This window comes from Carex rostrata, chromosome 13, assembly GCF_964058835.1.
Source record: "Carex rostrata chromosome 13, lpCarRost1.2, whole genome shotgun sequence".
NCBI classification, from domain to species: domain Eukaryota; kingdom Viridiplantae; phylum Streptophyta; class Magnoliopsida; order Poales; family Cyperaceae; genus Carex; species Carex rostrata.
This window is the reverse complement of record NC_135930.1, coordinates 9,789,888-9,814,471: the sequence shown is the minus strand read 5'-3', so window position 1 is coordinate 9,814,471 and position 24,584 is coordinate 9,789,888. Positions and strand designations below refer to the sequence as shown.

The window sequence follows — 24,584 nt, the reverse complement described above, 5'->3', positions numbered from 1 at the left end:
TTTGTACCAATTTGAAAAATAGTAAAAAAAATTCAAAAAATAAATTAAATTTGTTCTTAGATTGCATTTTAATATGAGGATCAAGTTGACTATTTGAATTTTAAAAACAAAAATATAAAATATGAAATACAATAAAATATGAAAGATAATACATTTTAACCGTACTCATTTAAGAAAGCACATCAAACTTTTGCCGGTGGGGATAATTAGTAATCCAAAAATAAAAAGGGAGCAGTGTGGGATGGAGGCATGAATGTAAGAGGTAGACAGTTTTGAGTTTTTATTAGTTTTACATGTTGTCTGCATACATTTCCATTTTTAAGGGTAAATTCATGGTATTTTCACTGACAGGTGTGTGTATAATATTTGAGAAGGGTTTTAATACATCATGTTTTTCATATTTTATTATACTTTATTTTATAATTTTGTTTTTAAAGTTTAAATTTTCGATTTGAACCGCTCAACATGATATCCATATTAAAATATACTTGGAGACCAAATTTTATAATTTTTGAAATTTTTTTTACTATTTTTTAGATAAGTATAAAATTATTGTTTTTAAATGGTCTAAAAACAATGATTTTATACCTATCTTACAAAATAATACAAAAATTATAAAAATGATAAAATTTCATCCCCAAACATATTTTGTTATGGATATCATGTTGAGCAGTTCAGGTCGACATGAAATTTCATCCCCAAACATACTTTGAAAACATAAAATTTCATCCTCAAACATACTTTGAGAATAAAAATATTAAATATGAGACATAATGAGATATGAAAAACATGAGGTATTAGAGCCCTCCTCATAATATTTTAAGGTTCTACAAGGGCACAAGTAGAGTAGACCCAATTCCGGATAATGATTTTAATAGAGCAGTTTTGGCTTCATGCAACACACAAGTCGTATGTTGCTATGTATTAAGTCTATACTCTGTGCGTTGCATGAAGCCAAAACTGCTCTATTAAAATCTTTACCCCCAATTTTCTCTAGATGATAAAAGAAAATAACAGAACTATGTATAAAAAAAAAATAAAAAAAAATCCCAAAACTGGAATTTTACAAGGCCAATAGAAATAATCAGGATCTGGTACATATGTACAAATTAACAACTTCTCTAGTAATACATCAGAATTCTACAAGCTTTCCTTATAAAAGGTAAAAGAAAAAATTGATATCATACATATATATACGCTAAATCTTGTACAACTCGACATGCAGCCATTACTATTCAAAATATTTGCTCTCTTAATTTTTGGTAGAAACTTCGAATAAATTCTTCGGCCAACCAATCTATATCAGGTTCAGCAAAGTTCTCATCTTTTGACCTAATGGGGCTCCACATGCTATCAATTGCAAAAATTGGACCCGACCCGTTAAAAGCGTCTTCCATTGATCCAGCAGCAACAGGGCTATAAGGACCCTCTATCGGTAGAAGCGCACCCAACCCGTCATCGCAATTCTGCAACTGTTCCATGGAGCTATTAAAATTTTGCGGGCCCTCTATTGCCAAAACCGGATCCGAATGGCGCATCATGTCTCTAGGAAGAATAACCACAGATTCTGATTCCACATCCAATGCCTTGCAACTTAAACATGGCAAAAACTTGTAACCATTTCTTTTAATTCTGGATCGGAACGGTTGAGAACTTTGCGGGGTGCTGTTGCATGAGAACTCGTAAGAATGGATGAACGATTTGTGGTTGCGCCGAGCAAGAAGCTTGCCTCTCTTTGTGTGTTTTAGAACAATGTTTACAAGTGATTCTATCATAAGCTTTCCTTTTTTTGACGCAAAATCGGCAAAACTGATCATGTCGACCGTGAATTTTCGGCTTTTTACAGAACAAGTCTTGTAAAAGAGGAACAAGGTGAGGGTTACAAGGTCTTGAACTCTCTCCATTTTTTCCATTTCTTTGATTTAAAGGTCTTATCTATGGCAGAGTTTATGAAAGTGATATAGATATAGATCAGACTGAGAGAGAGAAGTATGTATGTGCCTGGAAAGTAGCATATTATCTTTTTAGTTTGATGAGGCAGATAGGAACAAGGACCTTTTCTCACTTTTATAGTTTATCAACCTTACGAATATTTCACTATTTGTTAAAATTTGTAACTAGCTAGCCGGCTGGGGTGTGGGGGGGGGGGGGGGGGGGGGGGGGGGGGGGGGGGGGGGGGGTATTTTGCTAACTAATATAATATAAAGTAGGTTATTTAATTTGAGGAGGGTTCAAATATTTTTATTTTTTTGTTGTTATTTTATCTGTATTTTCTTTTCTTTTCTTAATAACAAAATTTTTTAAATGTATTTGTCAAAATAAAGTTGTTAGATCTGATCTATATTATTTTTTTTTTAAATACATAAAAAAATATTATTTTACGATTTTGGTTTTATATGAATTAATAATTTGAAAAATTAACATCTAAAATTTATTCACATCAGTATATTTTTGCAAGCTCTTGATACTAATCAAAACAAAATTGAAATGTCTGATCGTTTACGTGTGCATAGAGAAAATGAAATAGATCTTATCTAACGATTTTATTTTGACATTTAAGTATTAAATTTTAAGTTATTGTCGTTTTAAAAATAGAGACATGAATCACCCAGAAAAAATATAGACATGATTGTGAAATAAAATTTAGGCATTTGAACTCTTCTCATTTAATTTAGTAATTTAACTATGATATGATTGATTTGTGCAATTACTTATAATTAGTACATGTAACTAGGTCGTGTGAGATTGCAAAAAAAAAAAACTTGGTCGTGTGCCCCCACATGTGCCCATGGAATTTCTAATTAATTTGATATTGTTTTAGGTACCCGGCCATTAATTATTAATTAGCATAGTACATTAGAAGTCCGAATAGGCAAAAACCAATAAAAAAATAAATAAAATAAATAAAAGAAGCTTCGTTGTATGAGATTGCCACGGTTAATTTGTTGCAACTATCTTATTATTTTTGTGCCTCTTCGGTTGTGTGGAATATGTGTTTTTTCCATTATTTATCACGGAGAGATAAAATTTTCTTCATGGCTAGAAATTGCTCAGAAATATCAGGTACTACACAAACTATGTGTAAGTGTAACTGAGAAAATTGTGTAAACTTCCAAACTTGGTGTGTATCTTGAAAATTGTGTAAGATACTGAGCAGGGTGCATGGTAGATGCAAGTATGGATAATTAACAAAAGAATATGTTTAATTTTTTGTTGTTGTTGTTTTAATTTTACAATTATTTTATGTGCAAGTTGCACGTTGCAATTTGTGGAACAAGTAAACAAAGAAGCCATTTCTAGATATCAGCTACAAATATTAATTGTATGGTTTCAAATAGTGTTATTTTCAAATTAGCGCTTTTGAGCCGTCAGATCGGCAATTAACAATATCTATTGAATCAATATGGCTTAATATTTAATATTCATAATTTTAATACTATTTTTTTAAAATTAAATAAAAATAATGAAATTAAAATTGTATGCAATTTAAGTATAATTTGGTGATATAAAAAGTTAATTAATTAGCTTTGCCTGACACATCTAAATTTACTGTGATCATGCAATCCACGTGTTAATACGAAAATCATCTAATTAATCATATTAAACAATTCAAGAATCTGTTGATTCGATAAATGCCGTCTGATTTTTTTTTTAATTTTAATTGTACGTACGGTTTACTTTAATAATGTTTACAAATGACAATTTAGATGGGCCGGCCCATCTACAATCTAATCCAGTCCAAAAACTATCTTAGGATCTGTTCAGCTGCGGCAACGAAATTATTGTTCACATGGGAAAAAAAAATTCACTCGGACTGAATTTTTTTTCTCATGAACAGTAATTTTCAGTTAAATTTTTTTGAAATCCTGTACTCATTCCCTTTTTCCTCATACCGCCGAACAGACCCTTAAAGTGAACAAAGTCTACCGGTCCTCATTTCTTCCTAATTAATGTCCAAAACACTTCATATAATATTATTTAGTACGCATTTTTGGCAAGGTTAGACATTGTAGTGTTTAGGCCTAATGGTTCAGGCTGAGCATACTAATTAGCTAATGTTTTGAGGCATACCTATCCAATGATCATCTTTTTGTCACTGCATGCAGAACATTTTAACAAAAAAAATAAGATGGATTTCAGATACCCTTTAAAAGCTACAAAATTAGGTATTTCTTCTTTTAAAGTGTATAATAATATATTTGTCCTCTTATATTATATATAACAACTTACATATTTCTCCAATAAGATTTTATAATATAAACGCAATGAACCAGATCAATGGTCAAGAGGTCAAGTCTGGAGCCAATCAATATTGTGTGATACCAACACCAATAAATATATAGTAGCATCATGTACTGTAGCTGTTATGTTTGTTGAAGAAATTAATTAGATATCGATCGAATCTTATCAACAATCAAAATGGAGCTTTGACAAAAGAAAATAGAAAAATCCAAGTCCAATATGTTACTAAAAAGATAATTCTCAACTAATTTTCAACAAAACAAAATATAAAAAAAAAAATCTTAATCAACTCTATGCGCACATCAGTGCGTTGATATATATACTTTAGTAGTTTAGTTATGACAAACTGATAAGTTGTGATTAATTTCTATTGAAATTTGTCAAAGTAATTTGTTCATTTTGGGTGCTGGTAGACGTACGTAGTAAAATTATGCTAACATAATTTGTATAGTCATATATAATTTTTTCATTACTACGCTAACTTGTACAGTCATATTTTTTTTTTTGGATAACTGTATTAGTATGAACTAATGTGTGTAATAGGTTTTGTCCTGATAAATAAAAATACCTATAGATTGTTAACCAAAAATAATAATAATAATTGTCACTCAAAAATAAATGAAAAGACCGTGAGTGTGCACACATTTCATGTGGCTGCAATCATCCTTTGGGCATGAAATATTCCGATTTTTTTATTAATAGAAAATAAATAAATAAAATATCGAAATACAACATAACTTTTGGATTTTGTCGAAAACTAAGTAGAACGGGTTGTGTAAACCCGTCCCACCGGACGGGTCTAATTATCCCGTCCGGTTAATTAATAGTTAGCGTTAAACTCAGCGGAGGAAAAAAAAAAAACAAAAAAACAAAATCCGGACGGTATGCTTCAACCCGTCCCAGATCAAAGAAAAAAAAGAAAAGAAAAAAGAAATCCGGACGGGTTATGTAACCCCGTCCAGGATTTGAAAGTTTAAATATTATATTATTATATTGAGGAGGGTTCCGCTGCTCCAATAATTTGTGATCCAAAAATAAGCCACAATCTGAACTGCACATCTCACGTCAAGATTTGTACTGGATCTAACTTATGATCCGCGAAAAAATAATTTCGTTGAGTTCTCTCCTATCCTCTCCAGTTCTCCTCTCTCCCTGTTGGCTCTTTCCCTCACCACTGTCGACCTTTTTAGAAACTTATCCTTCGTTCTCTCTCGATCCATCGACCTGCTTAGCCATCTATCAACTCCTCTCGCTCTTCCACCTTTTTCTTTTCCGAGCCACCGCATCGTTGAAAATATGAAATTGTCAGAAAGTGATTTCAGCCGTCGAAGGGAAAGTAGAAGAAGAACAAGAATCGTTCAGAGTGATGTCATCTATTTGTATTGTACTGGTATTATCAAATCCGAGGTAAGAGTTTTTGTATTTTTTCCATCAATTTTGGTGTCATCTGTTTGTATTGTACTAATACTATTTTCACTGGTACCATCACAGTAGTACTGACAATTTTAATGTTAGTTATCTAAAAGTTGAATATGCATCCCACTCTAAAATTTTAGTAGTTAGACCCATTGATTAGGAATTTTGCTAATTTCAGTTAAGGCTCACTAAATTTTGCAAATATTGAATATCTGAGTATGTCTCAATTTGCCCTACTGAGTCTAAATTAGCACTCAATTTAATTCTCAATTCAATTAATTCAGTCTTTAGCTTATGCAAATTGCAATATATCCTTACGGAGTTAGCACTTGTTTCTACGAAATCATGCTTTCTTATACAAAGTTAAAAGTGCATATGCCTCAATTTGCCCTATTGAGCAAGCACTTGTTTGTTTATTTTTATTCTTAATTTAACTAATTCAATCTCAGTTTATACAAAGTTAATTCCTCCTATAGCAAGCTTGAAAAAAAAAATAAAAGATTTTTTTTCTTTTTTTTTGTATTCAAAATGTTTGGTACCAGGTCTTCATCTCTAAAATGAACAAAGAAGGTACTACTACTATGTCTATACTTCTCCACGCAGATCTATTCAGGATTTTTAAAGAAATTTATCATAAGTTTAAGGAAATTTAACACGGCATACTAAATTTCAGTACTCTTTGCAAATTTAAAGAAATTTAACATAAATTAAAAAATATATATTACATCAGAATCAAAGAATGAAATTGGCGGAGAAGCAGGTTCGAAGAAGCTTAGAGCCATGGCCGGTGATGAAGGTTGGGCTTGTTCGTTAGAGAGCCAGGCGGAGGGAGGAGCGGCAAGAGCCACCCTGTGTTCGTTTTCTTCATCACGGGAAGGAGAAATGGTAAAGCGGGAAGGAGAAAGGGCATCACGGGATGGAGAGAGAATCACTGGAAGGAGGAAGAGCATCACGACGGGAAGCCATGGCAACAAGTTTCAGGGCAAAATTGAAGAGATCATTAATTTTGTTTACCGGAGAGGATTGAGACATGTTATTTTGGAAACAAAATGTCGGAGGCAGAATTAATCTGAATGGCTAATATAAATGAAATGTGCGGTTCAGATTGTGGCCTATTTTTGGATCACAAATTTTTGGAGCAGCGGAACCCTCCTCTATTATATTATATTATATTATTATATTATATTATTATATTATAATAATATTATATTATTATATTATATTATTATATATATTATATTATTTTTTTGTTTTTTATATTATATTATATTATATATATATTTTTTATATTATATTATTATTAATATACTTATATATGTATTATGTTATGAATAGAACTAGTTTAGTTGTGCTTAAGCTCACCAGAGTGTTTGGTGAGCTTAACTCCAAAACTTATTAAATCGGTTTCAAATGACGAATTCAAACCATTAGAACCTGCCTATCTTGCGAGTGATGCGTCTACATGTGAAAATTTTAAACAGTTGAATTAATTTAGTATAAAGTCAATCGGTCAAAATTACAAAGTTAATAAATTAATTTTAGTGCATTTATTTTTTGAACGCTTTTTTACCGCTTGACTTTATACTAAATTAATTCGAACGTTTAAAACTAGGGTGTTCTTAAGCTCACCAAAGTGTTTGGTGAGCTTAACTTCAAAATCGATCAAATCGGTTTCAAATGATGAATTCGAACCGTTGAAATCCGCCTATCTTACGAGTGATGCATCTACATGTGAAAATTTTAAACGTTCGAATTAATTTAGTATAAAGTCAAGCGGTAAAAAAGCGTTCAAAAAATAAATGCACTAAAATTAATTTATTAACCTTGTAATTTTGACCGATTGACTTTATACTAAATTAATTCAACTGTTTAAAATTTTCACATGTAGACGCATCACTCGCAAGATAGGTAGGTTCTAATGGTTTGAATTCGTCATTTGAAACCGATTTAATAAGTTTTGGAGTTAAGCTCACCAAACACTCTGGTGAGCTTAAGCACAACTAAACTAGTTCTATTCATAACATAATATATATGAGTAGAACTAGGGTGTTCTTAAGCTCACCAAAGTGTTTGGTGAGCTTGACTCAAAAACCCGTTAAATCGGTTTCAAATGACGAATCCAAACCGTTGGAACCCGCCTATTTTACGTGTGATGCGTCTACATGTGAAATTTTTAAACTTTCGAATTCGTTTAGTATAAAGTCAAGCGGTCAAAACATGTTCAAAAAATGAATGCACTAAAATTAATTTATTAACCTTCTAATTTTGACCAATTGACTTTATACTAAACTAATTCGAAAGTTTAAAAATTTAATATGTAGACGCATCACACGTAAAATAGACGGGTTCCAACGGTTCGGATTCGTCATTTGAAACCGATTTGACGGGTTTTTGAGTCAAGCTCACCAAACACTCTCACCAAACACTTTGGTGAGCTTAAGAACACCCTAGTTCTACTCTAATATATATATATAAGTATATTAATAATAATATAATATAAAAAACAAAAAATATAATATAATATAATATAAAAAACAAAAAATAATATAATATATATAAAATCATAATATAATATAATAATATAATATAATAATATAATAATATAATATAATAATATAATAATACAATAATATAATAATATAATATAATATAATAATATAATATTTAAACTTTCAAATCCTGGACGGGGTTACATAACCCGTCCGGATTTCTTTTTTTTTCTTTTTTTTTTTTCTTTGATCTGGGACGGGTTGAAGCATACCGTCCGGATTTTGTTTTTTTTGTTTTTTTGTTTTTTTCTCCGCTGAGTTTAACGCTAACTATTAATTAACCGGACGGGATAATTAGACCCGTCCGGTGGGACGGGTTTACATAACTCGTTCTACTTAGTTTTCGACAAAATCCAAAAGTTATGTTGTATTTCGATATTTTATTTATTTATTTTCTATTAATAAAAAAATCGGATGAAATATTATCCTTTGTTTTTTAATCTACAACTACAAAAGTGAGCCCGGCCGACTAGAGGTGAGAAAATGATATTGTTGTACCAAAGTATTTTATTTTTTAAAAGCACAATCGGTATATATTTCTTTCAGATCATGGGAATTTGGAGAAAACAAAATTGGCAAAGGCTTCTATGAACTAAGTTTCAACTGGTACTGTTCATTTTCGGTTAATCAAACGGTTCAGGTTATTTTGCTACCATTATAGATTTTCACTCCTAATTTTCGTCGGGAGGGTAAAAAAGTAATTTGAGGGTACCTCTTCTCTCCCGCGATCTTCTTCTCCTCATTTAAAAAAAAATCCGATCTGGCGACGCGATCTCTCTCTGGCGACGCAATCAGCTAAACCCGATCTGGCGGCACGCGACGCAAACCCCATCTCCTCTCTCTGGCGACGTGGAAACATGCGATGTAAACTCGATCTCCTCTCTCTGGCGATGCGGCAATGCGCGATGTAAACCCGATCTCCTCTCTCTGGCGACGCGCGATGTAAACCTAGACAGAGCGTCGCATGCACTGACACCAAACCCTAGGTTCAGGTCTGTCGTTATCGGTTCTACAGTGCTGGAGAAACTCCCCCAGCTCTCCTTCTCCGTTGTTAATGTTCTCAATAATTTCCTCCATTATTCAAAGGTAAATCTGTTAATGCTACATGCAAAATTTCTTTATATTTTTGTTCTCTTTTGTGATTAGTTTTTTTAATTTTGACTTCATAGGCGTTTTGGATAGTAAGCATAGAGGCGGCATACACATTAGCAGTGACTGCTTCTGAGGTACTATGCTTTCCTTTTGTAATGTGTTCTCCTATGACCTTTGCTCTTCTGCAGTTTTATCATGACAAGACACTCTCATCTGGGGACTGTTTTGAAATAAAAAACTGTTGTTTATACTTTAAAAGCAACAAATATGTAGCTGTGTTTCAATTGTTTTATGTAGCAGTTGTATACATCTGTTTCATAACCACTGCATCAGGACGCATGTCCCAATTTACAATTTATCGTTATACTATTTCTGAAATTGAGATTTGCTTCGCTATTCTGCAATATTTCGTTCTGCTTTCCTAGATAATGTTAATTTTCCTGAAATCTGTGAATATATAATAAAACTTTTGGTCAGCACTTATTATGTGTTGAATTCTCATTTGTGTGTAGTGTATAATACCAAGTTGGAATAAAAAAATTTTAATTGATAAAGTCAAATACTTACTGAGTTCATTTTCAGACATATCCAAACCCTCTTCAAAATAACCCGGCCTACTGAGTTGTAAAGTAAGCTTTCTGTCTTTGTTGCATTTTCTAATTAATTAATTAATTTCATTAAATTTACCTATTTGTTGGTTGTAACTCTACTTTGTTTATTCCAAACAGTATTTCGTTATCACTGATGACACAATTACCCAGACGGAATGTTTATCCCCAATTTCTTTCTCAACCTTAAAAGAAAATTATCTCGTATTGATTGGAGTACATAGTGAATTTTTTGAAATCTTTTGTAATGTAAATTGTGGTTCACAATAGTAGGCCCAGAGGGACCCACTTCAGACTTGCTGGGCCTCGTCAGAGAGTAAGTCTTAAATAATACGAAATAGTTGAGGGGGGTGGGGAGAAGGGGGTGTTGTTTTTGCCTCTCTGTAAGATGCCTAACAGCTTCTAATTTAGATTGCAACATGACAACTTTTGAAAACAACCGTGAACTGTATATCCCGTGTTTGATTTTTTTCTTTTTCTTTTATTTGAAAAATATTAGCAAAGCTATCCATTTCATTACTGAAACAAATTTTGTACAGACTCTTAACTGGCTCTAGAGAAAGCACAACCAGTACCTACTAGAAAACTAGATTTGAAGCTTTGGTACCGATACCCTCAGCAAAGCAATGCTATGCTTCATTGGCGGCTCTTGAAAAGGGATTGGTTAAATGTGGCGGTTTGTGCCCTGGACTTAATACTGTTGTAATCATGGCTCTATATAAAGAACTCATTTTAAATGAAATGATTCAGAGAAAGAAATATAAATTATGATTCTTCTTAAATTTATCTTTCTATTGTATTAGTTCTCTTTATAACTCCATATGTACCGTAACTAGAGACGCCCTTTGGTGAATAACTACTCTAGTTATATCTAGATCAGATCCATTGGACTCCAACTCATCTCCAGCGCCCCTAACTCCTATAAAAAAATTTCTGGACTGAAGAAGAAGATATCTTAGATCTACTTTGTATATTTCTTTTATAGTTTAGTTGAGAGAAATGTAATCATGTCGTTCCGCGGCTAAGCATATTTCTTAGGACTAGACTATAAACCTTGTTAGTCATGATGCTTTGATATGTATTTTGGTTTGGTCATTGCTTAGTTTTTTGTTGTTTGATTATTTTTGCGCTTTATGTTCAATCTCTCTCGATTTTGCTTGTTAACCAGATCGGAAAAGGGAGAATAAAAATACTAGACTATTGGGGGAGATCTTAACGGAAGAAGCCAATAGTCAGATCAACAAAAATATACATGGGAGTCTCGATATTCGCAGACGAATGTCACATTGTCGTGCCTTACCATGGATACATCCTATAGGATCAATCGAGGGACCTAGTCAAGTGAAGATTGTGACTTTGGACTAATCATAGATCTCCTTGCACTTTTCAAGTCAAGCCTTAACGGGAAGGCTTGATTAGTAGTCTGGTTGTAACAACGAAAACACCAGTCACTGTGTTAGGATTAGAAACCCTCTTACAACAATTGAAAGCCAACATCAAACAAAGTAAGAATCAAAGCGAATTGAAGTAACAATGGTGTGCCGAAATCCTATAAATTTATATCTCCTGTTTTACTACTCTATTTACTTATAATTTTCTTTAAACACAAAGTTTACATCTTTAATCACTAACAACTCTCAAGTTCTGATTTTGTCTAGCCTTTCAAAAGATTGTGATTTGATTGTTTAAGACCCTAAACCTTATCCCCTGTGGATCGACACTCCATTATATTACTCGATAGGATTATACACTTGTAATTTAAAAACACTATGACACAATTACGTCCATCAGATTCTTATGCTAGTGATACCAATTTAAGGGAAATGTTATACTAATTGAAAATTATGAAATACAAGTAGTACCAATTTAAGTGAAATGTTCTAATAATTGAAAATTATGGCATACCAGTGGTATCAATTTAAGGAAAATATTCTACTAATTGACGACAAGCTTTGTAATTAACAGAAAAATCAGAATAGCATAATTTATGGTACCATTTTTCAAGTCCAATTTATGCTTTGATATTGTTTTACTAATTTGACAAGAAAAAATTAATTTCAAGGAAATCAAATAAGTACAAACAAAATTGAAAAGTTATCAAAAATCAGAGGAGGAAATGCTCCAATCGGTTTAGTGTAGATTGAGAGAGCTGACTTGAGCAAGAGAGAGAAAATAAAGAAGAAGAAATAAGACATAATTAATGGCATTGAGCATAAACCTTTACAAAACAAGGGAAATCTGGCGTATTACTTCTAAAATTTTGATTTTGAATTTTTCTTGAATTGAAGTGCGTAACTGTTATCAAGTAATACACGGAGTTGAATACTGTGATGCGTGTGATCCGATCCTTGTAAAGTATTAATACGAAAATCATCTAATAAAATTAAACAATTCAAGAATATGTTGATTCAATATACGCCGTCTGATTTTGATTGTACGGTTAACTTTAATAATGTTTACAAAACCAACTTAATGCAAGTATCAAGTACGGTTAACTTTAATAGTAGCTTTAAAATTAATGAGAACAATTAATGTTACGAAAAGAAGAAGATTCACATGTAGATTTTATAGCGCTAGCCATTTGAAAAATGTAAAACCTAACCAAAACCAAAATTCCAGCTTGAAATCGTGAAACAATTAAAGGTTCTTGGATTCTTTCATATTATTTGACATCTACGACACATTTTATCTTATCTTTTTAATAAAGTAAATAAAATTAATTACAAAATATGGTCTATGGCCTATGTGTGGCCCCATTAATCACTGGTCGTGTATCATCATGTGAATCTGTAATTTTCATGTAATTTATAAAAAAGATAAGATAAAATGTGTCGGAGATGTCAAATAATATGAAAGAATCCAAGTACCTTTGTTTCACCAATCACCATAAATGTTATATGATGCCAACATAAATAATATGATAGCATGCATCTCGTGTTATAGTTTTCATCTTTGTCGAAGAAATTATTCAGATGCGTACCAAATCTTAATTAATTATAATGAAAGTGAGTTCTGACAAAAGAAAATAGAAGATAGAAAGTGAGCTTTATTTCATTTCGTGAATGGCACTATACAACTCAAATTTTTCTTAATTACTTCATATATTTTTGAACTTTATTAAATTAATTACTGAATTAATTTAGACAGGCATAAATTTTCCATCTTGTTCATATTATCGAATCGTTGTATTTTTATTTTTTGCACGATGATGTATCAGTAAAAAAAAAATTATATTAGCAAAATATTCCCAAATTATTGTTACTTTCATTATAGACATTTTGTTTAGAGTGAGTCTATGGTAATATGCATATCACGATTTGGCACCGTGCTACGGCTCTATATTCGAGTTTTCAAATCCTAACGGTCGATCCGAACCGTTCATCTTGTTTTCCATATTAATATGTGTTTGGAGACCAAATTTTACATTTTTTGAAATTTTTTTACTATTTTTTTAGATTTATTGAAAATCACTGTTTTTGGATGGTCCAGAATTTTCAGATCAAGTGATTTTCTAAATATCTAAAAAAATAGTAAAAAAATTTCAAAAAATGTAAAATTTGGTCTCCAAACACATATTAATATGGAGAACAAGATGAACGGTTCGGATCGACCGTTAGGATTTAAAAACATGAATATAGAGCCGTAACACAGTAACAACCCGTGATATGCATATTACCATAGACTCACTCTTTTGTTTATCATTTAAGTATTTCGTTGCTGAAAAAGCTAGAGGAAAAGGAAAGAAGATACGGTCCGTTTGATTGACATCTTGCGCGACTCTAACGTTGAACCAACGGCGGATAACAACTCCTGGGCATGGCCGTCTGGGTCTACAGTACCGGCGGTCCGGCGTACCGCATTCATTCTGTACAATTTCAGCTGAGCGATTATTTTTCAAAACAGCTTTAGATGCGCATGAGGTGTTTAAGATTCGTGCCAGATTGAAATGGACGGTAAAGATTCCTCATACCCGACTGAATCTGAACTCGATTAAAAAGATTTATATATTTCGACTGTACGTCATAATATCGAACGGTTCGAATCGCTGAGCTGATCATTTCCCGGTTTGAGGCGGCAAGGGAAAACCGAAAAATCTGAGTGTATAAGTATGAATCCTCATCCTCTGAGATATCTCATATTTTGCGTGACTTTTTGGAAAATCTTAATCGTTTCAATACGTTCTACGCGAATCTCAAAGCTCAAATAATACTGGCCCCCTACGTTACCCCCGAATAGGCACCGGACACGTCGGTCACGCAAAATATCAGATATCTCAGAGGATACGTACTCGTATAAGTATAACTGACCTTCTCTCCAGTGTTGGAGCTTTCGCAAGAAAAAGCATCTCCAGTGTTTGAAGCTTCCTGCTCAATCTAACCTACTAACGGGCTAGAGTGAGAGAGAGAGCGACATTGTCTCCATCAATGGCGCTTCTCTGCTTCTTATTCGATTTACGAAACATTCCTCCTCCTCTCCTTCGCAACCTCAAGCTGGTATTTCTCTTGCTTTGTAAAACTTAAATTTTCTGTAGTAATTTATATTGCGGTACACCTGATTGGATCTTCTCATTTCTGTACAGTGTTTGCTTCAGCTCTCTAATTACTATGCGATTTCCCAAGAAAGTCGTACGGACACCTGTTCTTCTTCAACCTCACATCTACCAGATCGGCTTGCTCTGGCCTATATCCATCGGATAAAAAGTTCTCCTTCTTCTGAGGTGATAAATTTTGTCGGGAAGGTTAGGCGGTAACCTTCCAAACCTGAAAATTTTAAAATTGAACCTTCGGACTTGTCATTTATGTGAATTTGTTACTTTATGGACCCTCCTTTTGTACCAAATTACGTAAACTGTAGAATTCTAGATACTTATGCTAGCAAGTACTGTAACAAAATGTGTATCACGTTGAAGTTATGTGTATAATCTCCGCCCTCTTGTACCCTTAGAAGTAATTGATCTAAGTTTCAATAGTGTGGTTAATTACTTTTTTTTTAAGTGGTACCCTAATATAGAGAAGTCATCAGGCTTTGCAACATTGCATCACTTCTTTTTTCTTAAGTAACCTTTGTAATTTACACTTTTCTGTTTTTTGAAAATTAAATTTCAGCTGAAGATAGCTTATACTCCTGGAGAGAGATTTAGTTTAAGAAATTTCCATCAGGCTGTAAATAACTTGCCTCAAGATAGCTTTTCTCATGAATTAGGAGATCCTAATACTAAAACTACAGACCAAGGTTTAACTTTCTTCACCTCAATGTTGCGAATATGCCTTAATTAAGCCCCAACTAAGCTTCATGCACAGTTAAACCTTAGTCATGGCCCAACTAAGCTTCCAACTGTGAGCCTCGAGTAAGCATTAATTTGCCTTGATTTGTGCAAATAAACGTCCGACAAGCCTAAATAAGATTCAATTGTGCAACTAAACCTCAATAAAGCCCTATTCTGGTTTCAAACTTTAATGAAGTGAATTCAAATGTAGTGAGTCTGGCCCAAGTCCACCTACCAATTTACAAGCCTCTTCCTTTTTTTTTCTTTTAATGATTTGGGTCTCATTTGAGGTACTATAAATTTAAGTTTGAACTCACATATGGCGAAAACCACTTCATGTAGCTATCTCATACTGAAACTAAGTTGACGACTGGTATTTAGTGGTTTTGTACAGTAAACACTAAACACTAAAAACTAAAAAAAAATAATTAAGTCTCATAGTGAGGAAGAAAGAGAAAGGTAGAAGTACTTTTGGAAATGAAATTTCATGGAGATTCATTTTGACTTTGCACCTTTTTGGGTCTTAATTTGAAACACATATTATACTGCCTTTGTTGCAGATGTTTTATGGGGAAATTTGCTTAGCAACAAAGCTTTATATACATGGTGTAATGAGGATGTGTCAAAGAAAGTCATTGCCATTTGCATGTCGCCATATAATGACATTGAAGCACTAAGAAGATCTCTCATGGTATGAAAAGTTTCTTTCTGTTGTACTTTGTTTTGTACATGATGAATTTGGTTCAGTAGAACACCAAAATTGCCTTGGCCTATTTTTGAAATTTTTGCTTCTTTTCTGTTTATAGGTTACTGTTCAGTACCTCTGTTAGACTGCACCATGTTTTTCTATTTATATCTACTACATGACAAAACAAGAATAGTGAATATTGCAATGATTCTGATGACTATATGTTGTTATCATGTGAAAAGACTCTGGTGCAAAATTCTACAAGATTGGAAGTTATGAAATTATATACCCCTGTGTGGGTTGCAAAATGAGAATACTGTGGCATCCCAAAAGAGAGGATCCATAAGTGATATTTTTCAAAATATGAAGCGTAGTTTGCACATCTATTTTCCATAAAGTCTCGAAAATGTACCTAGAAGGTAGTTTTGGTACTTTTTGAAGAAATTATGTAAATGAGGAGGTGATATTTGCAATGATTTCTAGTGATCTGCAAGGGGTAGATAGTAATATGGAAACTTTGAAGAGCTAAGGGTACCCATGTTATTTATTGTGATCTGAATTTCAGGATGCAGCTGATCAGTGCATTTCAGTCGAGTTTGTTATACTTGAATCTGCTTACATTTTACCAGATGACAGAATCATGGAATTTTGCGACAAAATTTGTGACCTTGAAAATTGTGTCATCAGGCAGTACACTCCTGGTAAGTTTCAAATAAATATCCCAGATGCGTGGCCTGCATTGGTTGATATAAGTGGTATATTATTGCATATGAGCACAGCAGGCTTGGTGAGATAGATTTGGTGGTAACTAGGTTGTACTACTTTTCTTTTGCTCACTTGTTTTTTAAGAAAAATAATAAAGAAGGACCAATGCAGTATAGCAATTAGTTTTTGGTATGGTTCTTTATGTGCCTGTACAACACACCATAGACTTTTTTTTATTACTTTAACCTTATAAGTTTGAAAAGGTGTATAGCATATAAATAAATGGCATAGCAGTCTATTAATTACGAAAATCTGCACTCGGCCAAAAAATGTATCAACCAAATTAAGGAATATACTCTCGAAGCTGGGTGGTTCCTCGTTTGTCAGAGATAAAGGGTATTTTTTATTTTAAATTTAAATGTTCAAGTATTATGTAGATACTCCAGTGTTGCATGGCTTGTTTAAGATATGGTTAGAAGAGCTAATGAGAGACATAGAGGAGCCACTTCAGGCAATTTTTCACTTCAAGAATGCTATTTTTGGTTCTTCAAACAAAATGTCTTGCAATTTGGTTGCGACTACCAATCATATCATGGATGGTTTCATGCCATGTCAGGTATGAGCAGTTTCGCAATTGAAACTTTTTTGCAAATAATGTTTATTTTACTGTCCAATTACACACTCTTGAGATACCTGCAACTGGTACTTGACCTTGGGTTAGTTTGGTGGTGCTGGTGCAATCTGTTAAAATGTCGACCATATTGCTGCCTCTAATTGTATCATGCTTTCCCCCAAGCCTAATGTGAATTGAATCAAGCAAAACAGTTTGAGAATATTATGTTTTCAGTTTACATGTAAAATAAAGATAATGAAAAGAAGAAATGAAGATTTTTACATAGGAAACTGTAGCTAATTAAAGGATAAACCCAGAGAAAACAAACAATAGCATAAAAAAAAGGGAAAGTGCGCTTTTTAGCCTATAATCTGATTGTAAACTAATTTAGAGTAAACCAGATTTCCTGATCTTGCAAATAGTTTTCTTATTAATACAATCGTTAGTTGGCAATTAGCCACTAACCTTCAAAAAAAAAAGGGAAAAGAAAAGGAAAAATATTGAGATATCTAGAAGTAATTGTCATAATTTTTTTAAACCAGTAGGCATGCCAATGCCATGGCCTCCTGATCAGTACGTCCACCACCACTGGCAAACAGAAAAGCTGGTGCCAAGTTTCTGGTCACGAGCTAGAGTTTTCGGACATAATTGAGAATTCAATTAGGATTGGAAAGGACAACATCCTATTCCTTCCCTCCTTTGACAGCGGCTCCAGCATGCAAAGAGTCTCTTCACCTATCTCTTTTAATGTGATAGAGCGTACCAGTTTGGCCTCACTTGATGAAGGTACTAGTTATGTGGGTTATTATAACATGTAAAATACTGATTATGTTTAGTGAAATAACACCCTTAATTCACTGCCTCAATGACCCTGCCCCAGCTTTTCCTCAAAAGAAAAAACCCCGCCCCAGCCCCAAATGGGAGCAACAGAAAAAGGAAAAGAATAATAATTGTTGGTATAAATAAGAGCCCAAAAAAAATGAAATTAGATGGGTCCCAGCTAAGTTGAAAGAATGCTTTCATTGATGGCTTTTATAAACCTCAAAACAGAATGCATATTATGGTACAAGTACAAGTACATCTCAATACCATAGAAAATAATGAATATCCCCAGTTTCATCAGAGATGCCAAACCTTACCCTAATTTACCCAAAAAAGAAAGGTGAGGTAGTTTCAGGCAATTTTTAATAAAGCAATAAAGCGGATATAATTTTGTTTCATAGATTTATAAATTACAATACTGTCAATGATTTCTTGGTCTGTATGTGAGTTCTTGATATGCAGGATATACATGATAGATTGAGTGTTTTGAGTGGCACAGATTAACTTGAAACGCACAAACTTACCAGTAAAAGAAGAAAAAAATTGTCTTTATTGTTATGAAATTGCAAATGTCAGTATTATATTTTGAGTGATGAAGGAACCTAAAAAGCCCTGCTCCTTTTTGTGACAGCAGGGCTTGAACCCATGTCCTGTTGGAATTCGTGCAAGTGGCTTACCACTTGAGCTAGTTTGGTTCAAAAGTCAAGCACTTGAATATCTGCAAGAAACAATGTTTTTGAAAAATCAGTTCAAAATGCTGTTATGTACTCTAATATATTACGATTACCATTAGCATAATGCCGTACCATGCCAATCATGTCCGAACAGTCCTACAGGGACTTGTGTTAGATAACATATTGGCGTTCATAAGCACTGGCAGGTAAAGGTGCCAACCATCAAGGGCTACCTTTTACATTGAATTAAAGGGCTCTGAGCTTCTGCTTAAATTAATTAACTCTGCTTTACTGAATTCTAATAATTGGAAGATTGAAAATATACCAGATCAGATATATTATCCATTATATATGTTAAGGTTAAATTATGATTTTTGCTGAAGGTGTGATAGTGGGCTCATCATACAGAGTATCTCCATCTTCCAGCGAAGATGAAATGGGTTTGGATGTTAGCAATGCCGACGAAAATATCCAAAGTTTGTATAACCTTTTCTTTTCTTTCTTTTGACTTTCATATTCATATTTTTGGTTGCTATCTGTATGGATCTTTTTGGTAAGACTTGTGGGTTTCACAAATTTTATACTCAACCACTGATTTCAATTAAGGGTAATTGTTAATTTCCACGTGTTGTGGGCATTAAGAGAAATGCCTCACATGGACAGGGTTTCGCTCTCTAGTGATTTTTTTTTCTTTCTTTTGCTATTACTTAGGGTTCTTAGGTCGATTAAGAGTTCTTAGGTCTTCTAACTAAAGGGCCTTTTTCAACCTACAATTCTTAATATTCCATGGCTTGAATAATTTTTGTTTGAGCAAATTAACTCTGATTAAGCCTCAATTATTTTTTAAATCTAATTTTGTATAAGCCAGCTGTCTATTGGGCTATTCTGCCTTAATATAGGACCAGCTTTGTTTTTGCAAGATTAACTCCAAACTATGTCCTCTAGGCCTCAGAATTCATTCTTGCATATTTTTATTACCTACTCTGCACTTGGGCCTTGGTTAAGACAGTAGTAGCCTTTTGCTTAATCTTTTTTTTTTTTTTTTTTTAATCCAACCGAAGAAAAAAAGAGAAAAATTTCACTGGCCCAGGGTAATTTCGTCTTGGGTTCCCGCATCAATGGACCCGAGCTACTTCAACAGACCCTGCTTGTGTTAAGTGTGAATTATAGTTCTCACTTAACACAAGTAGGGTTGGCACATGCAAGCAATGTGGTGCCAACCATAAATGGGCAAGCCTAGGGCAAAAATTACTCTGGTGAGTGAAAATTAGCATCCATCAATAAAAATAGCAAGTCAATAGAAAAACAATGACAAGTAGTTCTAAAGGTACTGAACTACATTTACAGTCGTCTTTTAACTTTCTTGTTTCCCTTGAAACATTCTCCTGTTTGAATTTGCTGAACTGCAGTTTTTAAAGGGCTGTGTGGGGCCCTCTTCAATCTAGACCAAGGCCTGGTATGCTCTTCTACGTGCAATACAGAGACAATGAGAGATGCTTCTTTTATGTGCTATTATCTCCTTTTACCTTCCCAAAACGGGCAAATGCTTCTTCGGGTACTTGAATTTATTTATTTCTTTTTCTCGTGATATTTTTTGAAGTTTTTTGCAAAAGAAAAATGGAACACCTACTGTTCATTATCAATTCATTATTGGTTAAAAAATTGAAGATAACTAAATACAAGAATTATGGGCCCTTAATTTCACAAGTGGTGACATATTTAACCCATGGAGACTTCATATCAGGCTCAGTAAAAGTTCTTCTCAGTAATAAAAGAAATGGGCATACCCAGTGCCAAAACATATTTAACACATGTTGTGGGGTCTGGGAATGGAATTTCTAGGCAGCCTTCCCCTTCCATTTTTGCAAAGAGACTGATTCGAACAATAGAAGAAAAAAGGGCCCATATGTAAATTAAGAACCAGAATTATAAGATGGAACTACCAATAATGCTTCAATTCAAAACATATTTTTAACCCATTAAGATCTTGTGCAACTATGATTAGAAATTATGTTCTCTGCTAAACTGAGTACCTCACCCCTAGTTTTTCTTTCCCTCTTGCCCGTTGTACCATTTCTCTATAGTTGTAATCGTAAGCACTTTAATGAGAAGCTAATTGGTAGTCTAAACTCATTTCTGTAAAGACATGGAAGGTGCATCAATTTTCTACAGCAACTGATGATTTAATTTTTGCACTATAGAAAATTGGAAATTCATTTCTGCATTGTTGTCTTCTTGGTTTATCCTTTCTGAGGGTATCACTGCTAGTATGCAGTTATATCATGCTATTAAGCCCGATTGTTGATCCAGTATTGAACCTAATTCTTGAAAAAAGAACGACTTCCTAAAATCTTCATTCGTTTGTCTCTTAGAGCCAAACAGAATGATGACTTTGGATTGTACCAAGTCCAAAACAAAAAATATTTTTTTCTTCTTTCCATAACTTTCATATCATTATATTTCCATAGTTTCATTTTCCAGGCCATAAGTATTCTGTTATTTTTAAATAACCCCAATATCTTAACTGATAATATCTTCTCTAACTAAGACAATATGTTATGAGATATCTGGATATAGCTGCATGCAACTGCTGTCATTTGAAGAAGTTGCTATCCTTTTAATTGTTTAAATTGCTACCAGAACTCTAGCTAGGTTCTTTTTCCCTTCCCTTTCTCTTTTTCCTAAGCTCAAGTTAAACTAAAATGAAGCACTGGGGGCTTAAATTTGGCTTCCTTAGTCTAGTTATGTATGAACAGGTTAATTTGTATTAATGAAAAGGGCTGTACCATCTTTTGCCCGGCTTAAAAATATATTTTTGGATGATGAGGTGCTATTTCCATAAAAGGACCAAAGTATGTAAACATAATCTAAGAAATGTAAGACTTCAATTGCAAATGCTAAAAACGTTTAGTATATATTTTCAAATGCTTTCGAGTGGTGTAGATTTTTAACCTTTTTAAATGTGAAATATCATGCACCTCATGCACAGGATTGCAAAACAAAAGTTTTCAATAGTATACCCACAAAATTGTGCAACTCGGGCTTCTTTGGCTATATTTCTTTCTAGATAATGATATACAAGAAATAGGAAACCTCATTTGTTATTTTTCGTGGGTAATATGGCGGACACTTCCAATGTGTGTCAGGGGCATATGTGATACTTGTTTTACAGTGCTCATCTTTTGTTTATTTTTATCATCTTCATAAGACATTATATGTGACTGGTTATTATTTTGATTTGTTGACAGAGACTTGCTGGGTCAGAAGAGATACTACCTATGCCTGATATGAGCCGTACCTGTGATCTAAGATTGCCAAAGGAGGTTGAGAGCTCCATTCAAGCTTCTCTTTCAAAGGTTATTGTGTTATTTTGATATATTCTTTCAAAAGCATGAAAAAGTATAACCTGTATCTTTAGACATCATTTCTTCTCCCCAGATTGCAGTGAAAAAGTATAACCCCCTGGAGCATGAGAGAGGTTTCCACACAAAGCTAAATGGGCTAGTGAAGGAGAGTCTACAGTTCAGGTAAAAACCAAAACCCTAGTAGAAAATGCTCAGCCCATACTAGTATTGCTTATTGACCTTTTATTATTATGTTCTTTTGCTAAACTTTTCACGTCCTTGCCCAACATACTCTTGATTAGGCCATGATTAAGCTTCAGCTCTGCAATCAAGCCAACATTTTCTGAAATTTCACCTCATAGTTTGGTTTCAGAGCAAATCTATAAGAGAAACAGAAAAACATTAAACAACCGGTAGAAGCCCCAATAAAGAAAGGCCTACAAAGCTATGAAAAAAAAATAATGAAAGGGTCAATTATTGAAGATAAGTACTTGATTTCATGAAGTTAATAAAGAGTCTGTGTACTCTGAGAATGTTGCAACATCCTTCGGAAATAATTTTAATGTGCAATGTCAAAACGAATATTAACATATGACAGAGAGAAATTATCTATTGTCCCCTTTTTTTTTTTTTTTGCTAATTATGAATTATTAGTCATTTACAGATCTCTAGCTCCAATTTGTCCCAAGACAAGCCTGAAGCCAAACATTCTCAATTCAATACACTCACCAAGGCCCAACATTTCTACTGAAAAAGAGAACAGAATCTCTTCACGTGTCACTGAAGATTGGGAGCAGCTTGTGATTTTGGATGACGATGGAAGTTCCCAATCGCCCTCTGTGAACTTGAAGTTGAAATCCGAGGCCACAAATTCCAATATTTTGTCACAAAGTAAACCTATGGATGAAAAAACCACCAGAATTTTGGAGAGGCTTGAGCCTCCCAAGCCAAAGAGACAGCAGAGGAAGAATGCTTCTGCTGTACCTGTTAATGATGTTGCTGGGAAGATGAAGAGACCGCTTCTACCATTTGATTCAAATTCAAATTCAAATTCAAATTTGAATTTGAATCTGACTCAGAGCCAGGCCAGCCAGCCTATGAGGCCCAGTTTTCAGAGAATGAAGAAAAGGACCAAAATATAGAAACTTAGAAAGTGATTATCACAAAAACAGAAAACATAGTGTTGCAAATACTCTAGTATAGTCTTTTTTTGTTCATAAAATTTTCTGCATGATGATTTTAAACATAATCAAATGTACACTGTTTCTTTGGGTCCCTCGATATAGGCTCTTTACTACATGTTAAGCAGCTGTAAACTGCAGATATATTGTACAGTTTAAAAATAAAGGAAAAAAAATCACTTATTCCTTTTCTTTATTAGAGCAAGTGACAAACGAAGTGTCATTTTTTCTCATTTCCAAAATCATTCATTTACAAACCAGAATTCTATGTTTATTTATTTTATTCCTTTTTTTTTTTTGCAAAGGAGAGTGATTAGTGACTACGTTTGCTTCGGTTGGCAGTCTTAATTTCTTTCATGGATTTGACATTATTTTCCATTTTCATGTCCCTGCAAGTGCAAGCTACCTACTTTATGGTAACATTAACAAAGCATGCTTTTTGGACCATTAAAAAAATGATTCCTCCCAAGGTTTCATATAGGGTTTGCTGTGTTCTTCGCAGAACTCTTGGTCGTCATGCTAACATTGGATCATTAAAATTCTAACTTAATATTCGCAACTGGAACAAGCACTTTATATATAGTAGATAGCATTAATAACATAGCCCTATTTGGTACGAGTTCGGATATCCTAAAGTAACCCAATTTTTTAGTTTAGATCCAGGCTGTCAGATTAAAGGGATCTCGTGCACCCCATCTCAGACCGGATTGGTCCGGATTCAAATCGGACAGTCCGGATGTAAACTACAAAAATGGTCACTTTAGGGGATCCGACCCGTTTGGTACTACACATCTCATTTCAGATATTGAAATACCTATTTCAGAAGTTCTGTTTTACTTTTGAAATCTTATAGTCATGTTTGATGTAATATTTTGGAGGCAGAAAACAATTATTTAGTTCAGAAGTTATTAGTAAAATAAAAAAGGAGGATAAGAGATGGAAGAAACTAAAAGTCTATAACCTAGGCTAATATATCTTACAAGTAAAGAAAGGTCTCCATTCTTAATTTCATAGTTACGTTTCATAGCTACGTTTGTATCTACCACTAGGTTCTCTAAGTCGAACTTCCACGATCCATCGTTGTTCCTCCGTTTTTTTTATTTACCACCCTAATAAATTAGAATTAAATCATTACCACCTGATTAATCAGATTTAAAATTCCACCATGAACGCATACTCAGTATGTGGACAGATCTCAATCGGAACGCATACCCAGTACGTGAACGGATAGGTGCGCGGATTGGGTATGCGTACCGAAATTGATTTTTTTAATATATTTTTTGAATTTTTTATTAATCCTTCTGCATACCCAGTATGCACATGGATTTTTTTTTTTTTTTTTTAGTTATGTTATGAATTGTTTGAAATTTTTTGACTAAATTTT

General features: G+C 33.5%; 2 protein-coding genes and 1 long non-coding RNA gene across 7 annotated transcripts; all 3 read left to right on the top strand.

Moving 5' to 3' along the window:
• The first annotated feature begins 5,383 nt into the window (after positions 1–5,383).
• Positions 5,384–6,828, top strand: LOC144563775 (uncharacterized). Its single transcript, XM_078313234.1, has 3 exons — positions 5,384–5,649; positions 6,201–6,228; positions 6,389–6,828. Exons 1-3 carry the CDS (start codon positions 5,539–5,541, stop codon positions 6,724–6,726), a joined length of 477 nt encoding a protein of 158 aa, XP_078169360.1. The 5' UTR covers positions 5,384–5,538; the 3' UTR covers positions 6,727–6,828.
• Positions 6,829–8,143: 1,315 nt separating this feature from the next.
• Positions 8,144–10,946, top strand: LOC144563776 (uncharacterized). Of its 3 annotated transcripts, none has more exons than XR_013514423.1 (4): positions 8,144–9,293; positions 9,377–9,433; positions 9,882–9,928; positions 10,447–10,946. It is a non-coding gene; the product is annotated as an uncharacterized LOC144563776 (long non-coding RNA). The 3 variants fall into 3 exon arrangements; XR_013514424.1 differs by having other exon boundaries at positions 10,028–10,946; XR_013514422.1 differs by having other exon boundaries at positions 9,882–10,946.
• A 3,309-nt stretch (positions 10,947–14,255) lies between these two features.
• On the top strand, positions 14,256–23,195 carry LOC144563774 (uncharacterized). Of its 3 annotated transcripts, none has more exons than XM_078313231.1 (12): positions 14,256–14,400; positions 14,487–14,624; positions 15,013–15,139; positions 15,734–15,864; positions 16,427–16,562; positions 17,004–17,182; positions 17,725–17,965; positions 19,059–19,151; positions 20,085–20,230; positions 21,924–22,031; positions 22,114–22,202; positions 22,684–23,195. In XM_078313231.1, the coding sequence occupies exons 1-12, from the start codon at positions 14,332–14,334 to the stop codon at positions 23,159–23,161; spliced, it is 1,935 nt and encodes a 644-aa protein (XP_078169357.1). In that variant the 5' UTR covers positions 14,256–14,331; the 3' UTR covers positions 23,162–23,195. The 3 variants fall into 3 exon arrangements, with proteins under 3 accessions (XP_078169357.1, XP_078169358.1, XP_078169359.1); XM_078313232.1 differs by having other exon boundaries at positions 22,674–22,774; XM_078313233.1 differs by lacking the exon at positions 22,114–22,202 and having other exon boundaries at positions 22,684–22,774.
• The last annotated feature ends 1,389 nt before the right edge of the window (positions 23,196–24,584 follow it).